Source organism: Styela clava, chromosome 14 (assembly GCF_964204865.1).
Source record: "Styela clava chromosome 14, kaStyClav1.hap1.2, whole genome shotgun sequence".
NCBI lineage: Eukaryota > Metazoa > Chordata > Ascidiacea > Stolidobranchia > Styelidae > Styela > Styela clava.
Window position 1 is genome coordinate 4,608,430 of NC_135263.1, and position 17,746 is coordinate 4,626,175.

The 17,746-nt window shown below is 37.4% G+C and overlaps 1 protein-coding gene across 1 annotated transcript; it reads left to right on the forward strand.

Annotated features, from left to right (window-relative positions):
* Positions 1 to 4,305: 4,305 nt before the first annotated feature.
* Positions 4,306 to 17,188, forward strand: LOC120340788 (uncharacterized). The gene is made up of 8 exons (XM_039409150.2): positions 4,306 to 5,032; positions 7,354 to 7,494; positions 8,058 to 8,232; positions 9,304 to 9,388; positions 10,727 to 10,892; positions 13,233 to 13,440; positions 14,147 to 14,286; positions 16,693 to 17,188. The coding sequence occupies exons 1-8, from the start codon at positions 4,434 to 4,436 to the stop codon at positions 16,832 to 16,834; spliced, it is 1,656 nt and encodes a 551-aa protein (XP_039265084.2). The 5' UTR covers positions 4,306 to 4,433; the 3' UTR covers positions 16,835 to 17,188.
* Positions 17,189 to 17,746: the final 558 nt, after the last annotated feature.

Consider the following 17,746-nt stretch of genomic DNA (forward strand, 5'->3'; position numbering starts at 1 on the left):
ACTTCGGGAGTACCGATAAAAAAAAAGTGAAAAGCTTCTAGAGAAAGTCGAAAGCCATTAGATTTACGAAGCCTTTGTAACAGTCTTGAATAAAAAAGTTTTTGTTGTCAATATTCAATTATTTCGTAGTTGTAGTGATATTTTTTCACTCCTGAGCCGCAGTCAAAATATTTCTTAGGAAGAAATTGTGGTCACCCTTTATCAAATTAATTTTTCCTTTTTAATACCTGTCAACATTACTGTATCTTTTTATTTATATTCGTCAAGATTGCTTGCTGCAAGTGGTGAGCGAATATGTATAGGTGTTCAGCATTGCGAGCGAAGTCGTCGTAAAAACCGTTGATTAAAAAGGTTTCGTTGTCAAAATTTGATTTATTTATAGATGGATTTTACACTCCTGACACGCAGCCAAAATATTCCTCAGCCCAAAGTCATGATCACCATTTTTTTCAACCTTGAGTTGGGTTCGATTATAAATCGAGCCACAGAAGAAGAATCAAATTAATTATTCAATTTTAATACCCCTCAACCTTACTGTATCTGTATATTTATATTTGTCAAGATTGCTTGCTTCAGCAGATTAGTGGTTAGCGAATGTGCTAAAGCAAGCAATATGCGATGGTTAAGTTCGATCCACAGTTATTCTACTGACTATTTCGCTACATGTGACCACGTCCAGGGCACAGTTAACACGAGTAAGGATACGGTAGGCTTTTTATATTTATCCCGGGAGAAAGCCAAGACGATAAAAAGGCTTAATTACATAGTAAGGCCACCCGTCTGGTTATTAGTCCATATCGGTATTAAAATAGTTGATCAGTTATATGTTTCAGATGCATGTGCTTCATAGTGGAGAAAGGCGTAATCGATTAGCTTTATGTGAATCACCATACGACTGCGAGAAGCCAAGCATTCCTCATGAATTCCGAAGTGCCAACCACCGAATCTTATTCAGTTGTTTGAAAGAGAATGGCCGAAGGTATAAATAGTTAAATAAATAGTTAACTTGATGACATGTTTGTTAGCGAGAATATTGGGTGAATGACAGAGACCGTGTCAATGAAAGCCATCCACGGGCGCTCGCTTGGACACGCAACAAACCGATCTAAATTTCAACGTACTTCACGAAAATATAGTCGTCACTGAGGGAAACAGAGCCGGATCATTTTTTTTTACAGGCTTTAAGCACTGAAGACTTTAGTGACCGGTGTGTATAATATAATAATGAGGAAACTGGCGTACTATGATATCTGGAAATAAATAAGTAAGTATCAGTATTCATTAATTGAGGGCTAAGTTACGTTTAACTTGCATGATTTTATATACAGTTTTCATACTTTGATAGAGAGGTTTAAGATGATACTTCAGAATGTTATTTCAACCGGACCAGTATTTAGGTCTGTGTTGTCGGATCAATTCGAATTGTATCAATAAACACTGAACAATTTATAAATCGTTCATAGAAATTGATGTGGTATCCCGTTTTTCTTGGTGTCATAAGCACGTGCTTATTTTACGTAATCCATCCAGCACTGCAAGGAAAGCAGACAGAATATGTGAGAGGAAATGAGTCCACGTAGATATGTTTGAAAATAGGTTCTCTGTAGGGTAATTAGACGCGGCATTTTCACGCGGCACAAAGCAGAGTTTCGTGCACTTAAATGAAACTGGAAACGGTACTAAAACAAAAGTTACAACCCATTTCTTATGCGCTAATAGTTTATTTATTAGTAGCCATTTATTTTATTCAATCCCCGTGCAAACTTTAGGAACGCGGCATTGTAAACTGACTTTGCTAACACTCACTCGGAAAATCGAGGACCATTTCATGAATGCGGAGAGGAACTGTTTGGGTATGTTGCCTGTACCTGTCGTGTATTAGGTTCCTGGCGAGGGTAACGAATTTTCAATAAAGATCGTAAAGTCAACCAAAGAAAGAGAGAAAGAGAGATGATGGATCACATGAGTTGTCATATTTCCATATCATGTACATTGCACCGTATTAGCTTATTCGAAGCAAAAAAGCATATCGAAATAAAAGTGATGTGAAAAACAAATATCTTTGACTCAATTCTTTGTCATTATGACATCGCAATCGGTGTCTCAAACGTCGTGTCCCATCTACCCTACTTTTCCAAGTCAGAGTAGGTTTATATTGTGGGACAAGGGGTTAAGGTGAGCTAATTAGGAAAAAGAATTCTTGCTTGTTCTGGGTTAAAATAAATTTATTATTTTCGCCGATGGCTATTACATTTACTTGTAACCTTCTGCTAAAATAATATCTTTATTTTAAAATCCAGAACATAGCACGAATTCCACTTCATAACATGATTCATACAAGTATAGAAGTGTGAGAGAAGTGCATTACGAGTGCGACATTTTAATGACGCTTATCGCAATTATTCATTGTTGCAGCCGGGAAGGCCAGGTTAAGTAAACCGGTTTACATTCCAACATTATACCAACTTGGACACTAAACTCAGAGCACTAAAAATAGAGTGTTCGTGAATGAATAGCAAGGGGTTCAGTCTTAAATCGTCCGTTAAGAAATCGTCCGCTTCTTCGTTCGTTACAAGTTTTTTACATGAATCAGCTTTCTGACTCTAATAAAAATGACAAAAACCTAGTCAGGGAAATTTGGAGAAAAGATAAGAGTCGCAATAGGGTGCACAATGCTGCCATTGTTCCTATGCAACATATGCGGCCGCAGTATGCCCGCAATCCTGAAGACCTTCTTTTACTCTACCCAGCACCCCACGTAATCTGTTTCACATGTGGTCCCGCATGGCCGGCCCTGAAAGTGCACTCGTAATAAATAAAACTGTTTACAAATATAAATTTACAATATATGAATTTGAAAAATTTTCAAAGAACTTCCTCTGTGCTTTGGTGTTTGAAAACCACTGCTCTGGTGTCTAAAGCAGATGAATGACTTGGAACTTTAGGTGGGTAAGAAAGGAAAAGGTAAGACTGGCAAACACTGTAGTTGGATTGACAAGTGAGTTCGGTGCAAAAATAAAAAGTTGAAAAGAAAAATATAAATCACTAATAAACACTTAGGCCCTACAACGGACGCATAATCGTATGGAAGATGTGGTTATATTTTGGATTGAAAGGAAAAAAAAAATTCGAAAAACAGCTGTTCCAAACCAATCTGGAGTTTGTGATACATTATGTCAAGTATATTTCGAATTTTGCCTAAATATGGAAAACAACTTTGCCATGACTATCTGCATAATAATGAAATTTGTCGTATTGGATCTGGCAACCCTCAGTATGTAGCTTAACTGTGACAAGGATGACTCTTCATTTACAATTGTGATATAATATGATATTAAAGCCACAATAGCGCATACCTACGCCTGAGGCTCTTCTAAGCATCGGCAATAATAAAAGATTGTAAAATTATTACAATTTCAACGTAATGTTGTAACATACTATGAAAATTACAACCAAAGCCAGGAAGCTGCCAATTTATTTACGTATAGACTGTGTTTCTTTAAACCAAGCTTTAAGTAACAGAGACTAAGATTGCTACTACGCGAATATTTGTAGTTCAATTACAAATAATTTTTAGTTCAATTTACTACTTTTTTATATTGCAGACGGTTAGAATTATCCGCAGCGTTTAAGACCGTAGCAAAGCATAATTGAGTCTGAGTTAAAACATTGTTGCATACTTTGTGTATTATGTTACAGTCGAACTATGTAATATAGGGGCAATTTATGTATGGAGAATATATTAAAAAAGGTTATTGACAGGAAGATAGGATCGTATTTATGTTAGAAGGCAACTTAATCTTGTTGCAGGTATAAAACGCCGTATTGTGAGTCTGTATACTATATATATGAAAAGTTTGAAGTTTTAAACGATTTCCTATTGTATTGTTATAATTTACCAATAGCTCATGAAATGTATAGTGGAATAATGTGTTGTTTACCTATTTTGTACATGATTGGAGAATATATTTGAAAGACGATGATTTGAAAGTAGAAGTATATGGTATTTAGTTCGGAGACTGGCAGTAATAAACCATAGGTTCCTTGGCCTGTACACTGAATTATTTTAAGACTATTTGCACAGCGCAACGTCAGCTCACGCAGAAGTAATGAAAACTCATCTCATTTATTGAAACTATATACATCAGTAAATGTCGATTGGCGGGAGACTTGAAGATGTGACTTTGCAAGACAACGTAGCAATGGAAAAATGTCGTTCAGACTCTAGTGATAGGAACGAGAGACGGGTTAACTTGAAGACGATCGTGTAAATATATTGTTCAAAATAGGCAAAGTTTATTCTTTTTCAACAGTTCCGTTGTAATTAATATGTAGACTGTATATGAATTTCGGATGAACATTGTGCAAAGTGTCTCAATGCGAAAAATACGGAGCTCAAACCAAAAAATATTGCTAAGTTGTCTAATTAAACAATGATTATAAATAAAAGGATGATGAGAAGAAACGGTGCCACCATTTTCCTGGTTCTCTTTGGAGTTTTACTTTTATTTATGCGATATCGGATACAGTTGCAAGACACTTTTCGCTCATTGAGAGGAAAAAGTGAGAAAGAAAACGCTGCTATCGAAAAACTATTTGGTCCAAGAAAAATAATTTCGAAAGAACCAAAAATTATAAGTACAAATAAGATTGAAGATATTGAAATTAAAAAAGAAGAAAAAATTGAAAAGCCTCCACTAAAATTAGAAAACGCTCAAAACTGGAAAGTAACTGACGAAATATGTGAGCTGAATCCGTTTTCGGAAGTTTTCAAGAATTCTGACGATGGATATGAGACCATGAAAATGTCAAACGAAGAGATACATTCAGAGAAGTTCACTCACGCCACATCAACCATAAAACCGGTTTTTGAAAAAACTACTATCCGGTTAAATCCGGATCGATTTTTGTTTCCGATTTTAATGAGAGGACCGAACAACCAATTGATAGGATTCAGGGAATCAATTTATGTTGCGATCAGATTGAATAGAACTCTTGTGATTCCGCGATTCATCAAACATCGTACTGACAGGTTGGATTTTAGTTTTTTCTAACAATAATCGCGTTAGCGCTTTACCTTTTTAAGCTTTCCCAAAAACGCTTTAAGATAGGATAGGATTAACATATTTTTAAGCCGATAAGCCGATAGTCTAATTATATAGCGAATCACGGCCTCTCATCCGGTTACCAGTTCAGATCGGGTATGGGATTAGTCAGCCAGTTATCTGTTTTCGGAAGCATTTATGGTGGAGGAAGTCGTAACCGACCAGCGATTACGTGAAACACACTACGGCGGCGAGGAGTCCAGCAATCCTCTCGCACATAACCATACCCGCATGGGATTCGAACATGCAAAGCCACGCAGAGTAATCAGAGATGCGGTGGCGAGCGTATTCCTAACGCTTAGCACGATGTGCCACACCGACGCGCCTACATCATTTTAAATTCATAGTGCAGTGTTTCTCAAACCTTTTTTGTTAAATTCCTTACTTCCCATTTTGTTATGCCTGAAATCTTCGTTAGTGGATCGATACTTATAGAATTCGTAGCTAGTCTTATGTGCAAGTAGGGAGTATCACTCTCGCTTTTGTACAGTTCTAATAGTTTATAATTTGTGGATATTAGTAATGCCACAGCAAATACAATGTTTATTCCTAAGAATGACGAAATTCCTTCCTGGGATAGAACTCTTGTTAGGAAAGGTTGGCATAGTGGAAAATTTTATTACCGAATATTGTCCCGTTGTATTTTCATTTTCGGTATGAAGTCAGTTTTCAATATATCTTAACCATCTTAACCGAAACCCCCGCCACAACACCCCCCCCCCCAACATCCCCCCACCCCCCAATGTCCCGAAGTAAACAAGGAAGTCGATGCTCGGGGAAACATCCATCCAGTCCGCAATTTCCATTTGATGCCCTTATTCCTGGCAAATCCTGACATATTCAGTTTCGATTTCTAGAAACATCACACATAGCAATTTTTAGAACATCAGTTCTCTTAGAAACTCGCGTTTTGCGGCCACCGGCCCACCTGTTGCTGTCAAACTTGGCAATTACAAATTTCGGTGCATTGAAAGTATTCGTGCCAAGATGACGCACAACCTGAACCCTAACCGGGCACACATACTATTTTCAGGTTGTGCGACATTTCGTACAAACTTAAATTTCAGAACCCCCCCCCCTTTGAAAATTCCTTGCTACGCCCCTGCACCTGCCCATAGGATTCAGCAGGCTCGGCAGCACACATTTGTATTTCCCATGGGACACATGGGACACGATGATTTTGGGGAAAATGATGGTAAAACATTTTGTTATGGACTTCGTGTCCATATATTTGAGCATAGCTCTCTTGTTAGGAATAAAAAGCGAAATATATTCAGCACTAACAATATATTTCGTGAGGGGGCTGATGGACATATGTATAATAGTTATGAATATAAATTTAATCAAGTCCGTAAATTGTTTTGTTTTGCATGTCTCTTCTTGCATGTAGTAGTCTTATTTAGTGGACGCTAAACTTAAATTTAACAATTTTAATCAAATTTTATTCCAATGGGTATCCCATGGGATGGGATGGGATGAGACATAATTGCTATGGGATGGGAATGGGACCGAAAATATGTCCCATGGACGAGCCTGGGTTTCAGTCCCTTTACACAACTCGAACAAAACTAGTTACCTCCATATTGGTACACACACTTCCGGGGCGACGTATTTTTCTACCTTAATTACATAAACAACATTTTCACTGCAAGAAATTTTAATTGTTGAATGAACCATGAACCCACCACACAATCATTGTCATCTTGGTACGGATACTTCCGGAGCGCCCTCTTTATTATTCGACACTCGTTCCAGCCTTTCGCTCCAAACAAAGCCGTGCACAGGTATCCACTGATATCTAGTCATACCGTGTTTCCCCGAAAATAAGACCTAGTCGATAGCGCGGATTTAATAAAAAATAAATAAATAAAAACGTGTGATTCATAAGTAAATGGAAATCGGTTTTATTTTTTATATTTTTAAAAATCTCGTAATTCACTACTTTGTAATTTTGTTTTTTTCATAAATGATAATAAGAGACATCCCCAAAAATAATCACTAGTGTTATTTTTCGTAAGAAAATTGAAATAATACCCGGTCTTATTTTTGGTCTTATTCTTATATTCGGGGAAACACGGTACTATACTATTTTCGGAGAGTTCGGCATTGCTAACCAATTTATTTACACCCTTGGTGAGGTGGCGGATATGGGATTCAAACCTGAAATACGTAACCAGCAATGCCAACACAGTTGATTCCAACGCTTTATCCGCTAAGCCGCTTAATCTCGTCGTATTTTTTTTTCAAGTCAACGAGAGGAAGGGAGCACTACTATCCATCCGGCACATCGTGTTGATTTCGTCACGCTCTGTAGTTTTATTTCCTGTGTCACAATGCAACAATTCAGGACTGCTTGTGGAAACCAAGCTGATGTCATCCTAAGATTACGGTAAAGCTTGCAGAATATATTGTATTCATAGTAGAAAACAAATCCCGAATCAGAAAGTATTTCGGTATTGTGTTTACTAGGCTGACAATGTGTTGTCAAATAAAAATCTGCTGCCCAAAGTTGTTTAAACTAGTCATGTGAAACATCATTTTGTTGACTCAAGAGTCCCCCGATCTTTTTTGATCTTCCCCCCTTTCTCAACCCTCAAAGTACAATAATAACATTTATGTCCGGGCTATGCATGAAATAACTGATAAAATACAATTGGGAATATGAAGAATATGTGACAAACAGACAAACTCCCAAGTTTTGAACAAATAGCTTTGCAAGAAACCTAAAACCAAAAAAGTTTTGATTGAAAAATTGAAATTAATACTAAAATAAATATAAGCCCTTGAATCCTCTTTGAGTCTTTCGCGAACCCTCGTCCACTGCAACAAGCCGATATCCGTTTTGTAGTTTGTTACATTCTTTTTATTCTTTCCTATCGTTAACTGGTGTTGCACGACAAAAATAAATATCTGAATCTTAAAAGGTCTGACTCAGAAATCTTTTCATTTCAGGCATTATTCAAAAAAGCGAATTCCAGAAATGGAGTCGCTAACCGGAGTCCGGTTTTCTTACAGCAACAATCCGAAAGAACCGAAACTGAATTTAGTCCCGAAAGAACCGGAAAATAAAGCGACAACGTATTTTGGACACAAGGAGAAAGAGATTCAGGCAATATTCAATTCCAAGGTAAATAATATTGTTCCAAAGACCGTTTTCAATTAAATGCAAAATGAAGCAGGTCATAAGCCCACTCATTGACTTCCTGATTTACTTACATGACATTGGCTAATCATTAGGAGGCGCTCATGGTGTGTGTACCAATATGGAGGTAACTAATTTTGTTTGCCTACTTTACATCGAGTTGTGTAAAGGAACTGAAATCTATGGGTGGGGGGTATATTCACTTGTCTAACACAGACAGTCCCCGAACTCATAATAGAATCCAAATAAGGAAAATTGGAATAAAATTATGGCCTAACTCCAACCTGGTACACACACTACGCGATTACTCATTAGGACCTCACCGATGTGATAACAATTAAAATGTTAGTAGCCTTTGAGATGCACATTTCGCTAAGACAGCTTTTCAGACACTTAGCCTTTCTGGGATCAGGAGTCGGGGAACTATCCATTGCTACCGCGAAGTAGGGACAACGCGGAATTTGCAATCAGTAAATCACGTTAAAACTTTCAGAGATATATTATTAAAAAAATTGGCGATGGAAAGAATTAGAAAAGCAGGTTGCAAAATCTAAATTTTAACGAACAGTTGAACGAGTCATGCCTTATATATATATCTCCTCCTGAATCACGTAATGACCATCGCAAAACTAGAACAGAATAGGATTCTCATATTTACCCCGCGCTTAACGCCTACCAGATACGGACGTGGGCAAATAACGGCAGACGGACCGGATCCAGCACACTGAAGTGTTTCATTCAACCCACTTGTGTCTGCTGAACTTACGATTATAGTTTTTATGAATATAAATTTCCGTTGAAATTATCGATAAAAATAACGTCATAATGACCTTGATTGTTTGTTACTTTGTGCTTCTGATATGAACGTTAGCCTATCTGTTGGACTAGCTCTTGTAAATAAATTGTTTTTATTCATAGTATTTCATATTGAGTTTCCGGCCCAGTAACTAAGTCTACTATCAGTAACTGGCCCACTCAGAAAAGTAGTTGCCCAACCCTGGCCTAGAACGATGTGCCAGCCGCTGTGCCCAACTCAACTATGTTTTTCTTACACAGGGCAGATGCGCAATTTACGCACTTCCGTATTATAACATGAAAATCAGATTGAAAGCATCGCCAACCCACATTCGTACACAAGCAGGTAAGTAAGTGTTCATCAGGCAAGCAACAATTTCACATTATCGAAGAAAGGGGGGGGGGGGGGGGGGGCTACCAAGGATGAGATTAATTAGTAGTGATTTTAAACCAGCTTATTAGTGCTGATTTAAACTTCGCCAAATTTACATGTGCTTACTAGAAATTCAGACGATTGTCATTGTGCATCAATGTGCCATTCGACAGTATTTTTAATTATCGTGCAAACATCAGAGTTTTTACCAGTGGCTTTCAGTCTGTCGTGCTTTGTGAGTTATATGATTGGTGAGAATGAATAGTCGGCGCTCCAGAAGTGTGTGTACCAATATGGATGCAACTAATTTTGTTCGCCTATTTTACATCTGGTTGTTTAAAGGGACTGAAACCTATGGGCATGAGCCAAATTCACGTGGCTAACACAGACAGTCCCGGACTCGTAATATAACTAAGATAAGAAAAATCAGAATAAAATTATGCCTTAACCCTAACCTGGTACACACACCACGAGAGTACCGAATAGTCAATAGTTTCTTTTAACACAAAGCTGAAAATACGCACTGTTCATACAATGTAGCAGAGAATAAAAAAATGTCATTCCAGGGTGACGCAAGACGCGAAATAACAATACTTGTTATCGAGCAGCGACACCCTAGGTATTTTATTCGAAAACAAGATGTACCGTGTTTCCCCGAAAATAAGACCTAGCCTGAAAACAAGAACTAGCCTGAATTTTAAAAATGATTTTCATATAAGCCTTCCTCAACCCTATGCCCTCCGACAATCTGAGCAACTATTGACACCTCCATTGAAAAAGTTTATTCCCCGCCGTTCAAATACGCGAGACACACCACATAGCTGTCTACCGAACGGTCTTATTAGTCGCCTTGCGAGCGAGATTACTAGAGAGAGTTATCTAGACTTCCTTTCGCTCCAAGCACTCTCGAAATATAAATTTCCGAAAATTTTCGAGACTTTGCTTCAAATTGTACCGACTGCAGTAAATATAGTAGTGATACAAGAGAATTGTCTATTTCAGACCTAGTCAATAACGCGAATTTTTTTTTGACCTAGTCGATAGCAAGAAATCCCACCTACACGTTTTAAATGATTGAAAATCTATATGTTTTGCAGTTATTTGGAATAAAAACGTGTTTATTTATAAGTAAATGAATATCGGTTTTCATATTTTGTAAATTTTAAAATCTGGTAGTTCTCTACTTTGTTATTACTTTTTTGACAAATGAGAATAAAGGCTACGCCCGAAAATAAGCCCAGTTTTATTTTCCGGAAAACACGGCACCAAGCTATGATTCAATTATCATATTTTTTCATCATAATTTTTAAGATCTTCATTCGATGAGCGACACTGATGTGTTTTCTGAGATAATACGTCACACGCCCGCCCCAAAATATCTTCGTAGTGTAGCGGAGGATTTTATAAAAACAAAATTTGGTGGAGCGAAATTCCTCACTGTTCACTGGAGATATGATAAAAAAGACTGGATGAAAAGGTGAGAAGCGTTTTCTAAGACTTGCAATCTTTTTAAAACACGATATAAATACTAGGGCCAGCTTTAGGCCACTGTTACCTACGTGTCACAGTTTGGTTTTGTTCACTGTGTTGAATGAATCAGGAGAGTCAAAATTCCGGATTGATTGTTTATTGTACGGCAACTTTATACTTAAACGATTAAGACAGCAAAATAATGATTGCAAGCACAACTAAAAAGCAACCGACGGCCAGCCTTTCCAGACGAGAAGAGAGCACGAAAACTCTTTTATCTCACACCACATGTGTGGTTGAAGTCCAGAGTAGGCCAATAATGCCAAATCAAGAGTTTGGGGAAAGAGCAAACCGAGGAATATACAAGTATATTGCCACTGCACAAACAGAGACATTAAAAACCCGTGACACTACGGTCGCAAATATAAAAAGTTAATTCTTTTTTATTGCCCTTATCTCTGATCATCTGGGCACCTCCACTCTAGCACGTTTTCATTCAAATCCGGGAGTATATATCAAGGGAGTATATATATCTGGGAGTATGTATTAGATACAGGGTGTTAAAAAGTAACTCAAAATTAACAGAAGTTAAAATGAAATGCTACTTAAAACATTCAACGACTGACATTTTTAACAGTATCGAGTTACGGTGGAATGCCATATAAACATTTCATGACTGACGTTTTTACCAATTACATTTTCAACATTGCAATGACGAAAATTTTTACCTTAATTTTGCGTAACTTTTTCAACACCCTGTATATTCAAACATATTAACTTGCTACACTTTGAAAATCATTTCGTTTTGCTAGTTTCAGGTTTTCTTTTGTATATATATTTATATATATACCCATGGTCTACTCTAGACCAGGGGTGTGCAACCTTTTTCGCAGGGGGGCCAAATATCAATACCTGGGTAAAACCGCGGGCCGCACCTTCATTTAACATACGCTTTCTATTAGTTGCAGGCACAAAATAGTGTCTTTTGTTATTAATCTCATGTCGTCATCATTAGGGTTCCTTGCAGAAAACGCATAAATTTCTTAAAACTGTAATTCAAATATATTGTCACACCCAATTTAAACGAATTCAGTGAGAAATTTGCTGCTGGATTCTTTTCCAGACCACTTTTATCCAAATTTGCTTAAATGCAAGTGCTAGCAATTCGATATGACGCTCATTTTTCAGAAAAAAACATGTAACCGAAAAGTGCCATATTTGAAGCCATGACTTTTTCCAACTGTGGAAAGTTATCTTAGTTGAGATGTTTTCGGTATAGTACGCCAGGATTCATTTCCAAATACTTTGCTGTCAAATCCTATTCTAGATTAGATTTAAACAAAATCAACTGATAGGCTGGAACCAAAACTCATTTAGGTTTTAATATTTAATATATATAATATCTCTTAATATTATTTTTTTTTTAAACTGCTTTCCAGTTGCCCAATCTTCAATTGCCAGTTCCCACAAATTCATTAGCGTCTGCTCCGCATTTTCCTTTCAAATGTTCGCTGCTCGGCAAGTGACAGCTTTGTGAATCGCGTTGTTCGCTTCGTTGTTTGGACGTTGTAACGTCATAGGCATTGATAATAAATTGGACTCGAATATAAGCTATGCAACGCAAAGGGAACCAGATGAAACTAAATTAAAAACTAGTTTAGCTGGCCGCACATCATTCAAAATTGGCACTTCTCCGCGGGCCGCACACTTTTCTCTCGCGGGCCGCATTTGGCCCGCGGGCCGCACTTTGCACACCCCTGCTCTAGACTATAGACAAATAGTAACGTAAATATGAAATATGAAGACTACATATTAAACGCGTTCAGGTGGCATACGCCACTCCATTTATATTTTCATACAACGTGTTTTCAATATACAGCAGCGGTTCCCAAAGAAGCAATTTGCTGAGTGCGCGCCGAAAATTACCAGAATTATGTTAAACATAACTACAGTAATGTATGATGGAACATTTTATTTTAAAAAGATGCGTTCAGGGCCTCAGTCGAACACCTCTCATTAGAATATTGGATAAATAAGTGTAAATCCTATAACCTTATGTTGTTTTGTTGACTTTGCCTTTATTCTTTATGTCTACATGTTTAAAAACTTTAAAAAGCATAAAATAAACAGTAACGATCACAAAATTGAGCAAATCTGTTTTTCGTGCAAGAGAACCGGGAGTTTTTTCCATGATAATTTGGCGGCGCACGAACATAAATTTTGGAAACCGCTGCCATACAACATAACCAACCGCGTGTCTAACCTAACATGTTAGGCGTCCGTAATAGGTTTCCCATCTCACATCGACTTCTTTTCCGTTTTACACTCATTTTAATTCTCATTTTAGATGTGGTGAGTTGCAAGCTGGGTCGTCAAGAAAGAAGTTATGCAATGAAGCAGCTTTAATACAGCCGCCAGATGTCGCCCAAGCGGTTCTTCTGAAACTAGACGACGTAAAATTCACCGTTCCCGGCATCACACATATTTATATCGCATCGCCACCGAGCGAGATAGAGTTTATAACCGAAGTGAAAAAAATACTGAACGAGAAAAAGGTAGGCAACTACAGCATTTGTCCCATTCAGAAGTGAATGCAGTTCGATCAGAGAAGCAGTAACAAAATTTTATATTTTCATTATTATGTTTTTATACAGTGTACTTTGTGTTGTGTTGTATTTACTAATATATGCTGTCTACTCTTGTGGGCTCCCTTGTACAAACAGTTTCGTATACCTCGCCCTTGTCCTTACTTTTCTTTTGTTTAAGGCAGTATGGTATTGTGCATACGTATGCTTTAATAAGTTTGTCCGAAATATTTTTATCGAAAAACAAATTAACATGCACATATACATACAATGACATTTAACTAAATAAACAGCTGTATAAGGTTGTGTCGAATAATTCATATTTGAACATGTGGTGCTATTTGGTTTTTAATAACTGTACATTGACGAATTACTTGCCCGTTGTAATACGGAATAAAAACATTTTCGCAGCTCCAATTTTTTCACCATGTTGCGCAACTTCCATGTAGTATGAAAAATCAGACAAGCTACATCGCAGAGTATTTTTATAATTCCCCCAGGAAAGTCACCCTGGATAGTTGGTATGGTTGCCTACCCAGACTGGTAACTAGAGTCTTACTAGACAACAGATCATCGTTCATGGTATGCATACTTACTCACATCATCCGTTTTTCTCACGTCCAATTTATAGTTGATGTAAATTCGCCAATTTAACATATATTTGTTTGCTTTATAGTTTCTAGTTTACCACATTCCTGATCTCACAAGCTTTCTGAAAGAAAGATACGCTTCATGTAATTTCATCAAAGAGCATTTGGATGATATTGAATCCTCCATTGAAATGCAGATATGTACGAGAGGATCAGTGTTTCTACGGTAAGTATCAACCAAATAGCAGCCTAAGCTGTAATGCACGGTTCCGCGCCTGAGACTTGGCGCTTACAAACTGACGTTCAAAACTATCATCTTTAGTATTAAAAACATTAAACCATATGCCGCTTACAGGTAATAAAAGCTAAATTTAGGCTAGTCTTTCAATTTTTGACCAAACTAGAGCACCTCGGAAAGCATAACAATGATTGAGGTATTTCATCTACAACTGCAAACTGACAAATAACACGCAAAACCACGAAAACAACGTAATGTTTACAACCGTGCTCGAGACTAAAGTATCTACTTAGCGAAAGAAGTGTCTGAGCGACTGCACCAATTGCAATTGTTAAGTTGTTGTTGACTTATTGCTGATTGGTAATTGTTACGTATAAAAAAAACAAGAAAATCGATGCTCGGGCTTCAGTAGACTTCCAAATGTGGGGAGTTTGAGTCGTGAGTTTAAACCAGTGTTTCCCAACCCGAGTCCGTGGTCTCAAATGAGTCCGCGAAGAGTTTGAATAAGTCCGCAACGAGCCAGAAATTCACTGCGGGCCGCAAACGTTTTTGCGAAAATTAACTATCAGCCAAGTTACGATTAACGTTAAAATTCACATAAAACATAAAAAGCAAGTTTATTCACATAACATTAATCAAGTCAATTATTACTAGTTACTGAGGAGGGCTGGGTATATATTGGAATATTTGACTATTAAAATAGCAAATCACTATTCGAAAATTTGGTAACAGGTGACGCGACAGGTCAAAACAATTGGATTTCACAACTCACTTGCGAATTCCCGACAAAAACACGATCACACGCGTGGTGTTTCTCGCGAGTTCGAACAACGAGAAATAAATTTTTTCTAGTAGGTGTCAATGGTGACAACCCAAATTTTCTGAATTGAAAAGCGGCAATACAAAATACTAAAAATAAAACGGAGAACACCTTAACTTTTGTTTTATGATTGTACGCGACCGATTAAAAACGCTTCTTAAGACATTGTAAATCGCAAAGTTTCGGGTGATACTGTAGTATATTTACCGGGGCATTTTCCGTTAGTCCTCCACATTGGTACGTACAGTACTGGAGCGCCGTAAGCGTTGTACGAACAGCTCACAATTCACAAAAATACGAATCAAAACAAATATAATTGGGCACTTTACCACGCATTCTTGTGTCCACGGATTGTCATGATATTTACTGATTAGTATTGCTTTTATTTCGTCAACACAACCGCAAATTAAAATGATCACCATTAAATTAATAATAAAGCAAGGCGGTGAATATGTATTTTTCATTTACTAATATACTTTAAATATATTTTTAATAACTACTAAATTGAGTTATACTTTCTGATTCATAGCAGATAGTAGGATTTTCCTAACGACGATAACAAATTTGAAAAATCACTAAAAATATTTATCAAATCTAAATATAATCGGGCAATATGTTAGCTGATTGCTGTCGCTTTTGAAGAAGTAATGCTATAATCTTGTCGTAAGTCGACGCAACCGTGAGTTACCACGAACACATTTAAAATAGAAAGACATTTTAAATTCTCGTCGTTGTCATGATTGCATATAGTGCGACAGAAAAGGATATACAATATACAATAAAAAAGTCGGCTCTTTTAACGGACGCGTTTTTGTGGCGAATTTCCGATTTTGAAATTTGTTCAAATTCCGTTGTGTTTGGTACGGTTGCAAAAAACGCACCTTGAGTCCGCAAAGGTTTTCGCCGGTGAGAAATTAGTCCGCGACCAAAAAAGGTTGGGAAACGCTGGTTTAAACAAAAACTAACGAGCAAAATGGTGGTTTCGTGAAAGTCGGGCGGATATTTTTAAACCCAAAACTAAACGGTAATCAGATTAGTTGTCAAACTTTTTGCCAACTCGAAGTCAGTTCAATCTAAAAATTGGATTGTACTTCCAACCCTGCCACAGCTATCCATCTGAAACTACTTATGCTTATGAACTGACGAAAACATTGGGCCGCAACGAATTATTGTATCTCCGCTCTAGGAGACCCTTATTTTCAGTCGTTCTGTTTGTCTGTTCAGATGTAGCGTCTAAACGACTGGATCAATCTGGATGAAATTTTTCACGTGGGTTATTCTGTCACCTTAGTAATGTTATACTCCATAACCTGAAGAAGCCTTAGGGATTTTAGTGAACAATATCCTATTACCCACAGCGTGTAACTCAAGCAGGTATGTCTACGAAACGCGCAGCGCCTGAATAAACTGGCAGTTTCGGTAACCCACTCATTATTACGCTGTCATTATAGATCCTTGAGTTTCTGTGGATGGTAACCGGTTGCTTTAGTGTGGGCTTCAACTATCAGCGGAGATCCTGGGCGCATACAAGCTTGTACAAATGTGGTTCAACTATTACTTGTTTTTGTCAACAGATCAACTCGATCCTCGTGGTCTAGCAATGTCATAGAATGGAGGAGGCACAATCTCACACCAAGCATTCACGCTGATAAAGACGAAGACGTTTTCCAACTCACCAGAAAAATTATGGAAAAGAACCAACAAAACAAAGTTTGATAACTTGGTTACGTTGTGATGCAATATCGAGTACTCCCCGTAGTGTGTGAACCAAGTTAGGGTTAGGCCATAATTTTATTCCGATTTTCCTTATTTTAGTTCTATTACGAGTTTGGGGACTGTCTGTGTTGGCCAAGTGAAAATACACCCTGTCCATAAGTTTCAGTCACTTTACATAACTTGATGTAAAGTTGGCGAACGAAATTAGTTACCTCCATATTGGTACACACACTTCTGGAGCGCCCAAAATCGTTTTCTTATTTAAAATGATAAATTTTTATTTTCTTGGTACGTTAATCAAAAACATGTTGTCAAATTTTGGAGAATAAATTTAGTTTTGTGATTTAACATTCATCTGTTGTATTGTATTGCACAGCCGAACATGACAACGTTTCTTGTCGGGATTGTTTTTCGAATTAGCTTAAGCCACCAATTAGGTTTCTACAAGACTCTTTCCTCCATGCTTTTGTGCCGGTGGGTACGTATGCATATAAGGTAAGGATGCTGTAGCAAGTGCGAAGATAACTATCCTAAGCCAGAATAAAAATAATTACCGAGTCAGAATTGAAATAAAACCAACCTGAAAAACGTTTAACATAGGAGAATCAAAATTTTGTCTGCCGTTTTTTAATATGTAGTGGCGAAATATTCGTCCACCATATTTCTCAGTCTGCTATGAGCGTGAATTTATCAGGCCAGGGCGTAGTCAGTGATGAGCTGCAGCTGGAAAGCACCGGAACGGCGTTCCGGTTGTTGGACATTTTATTGCATTTGCGTTCCTGTTGTTGAAATAAAATTAAGTCATGGAAAGTTTAGTTTCTCCGTTAAACTCAGTTATTTACTTACGTTTTGTTACGTCATAATTCTTTTTACATTGCGGCAAACAATTAGTTAGTACAGCAGTAACATGTA

Coding starts and splice junctions, on each gene's coding strand:
- LOC120340788 (XM_039409150.2), top strand. CDS start 4,434: ATGATTATAAATAAAAGGATGATGAGAAGAAACGGTGCCACCATTTTC. Junction 8,233..9,303: donor AGGCAATATTCAATTCCAAG/GTAAATAATATT, acceptor TTTCTTACACAG/GGCAGATGCGCAATTTACGC. Junction 9,389..10,726: donor CCACATTCGTACACAAGCAG/GTAAGTAAGTGT, acceptor ATAATTTTTAAG/ATCTTCATTCGATGAGCGAC.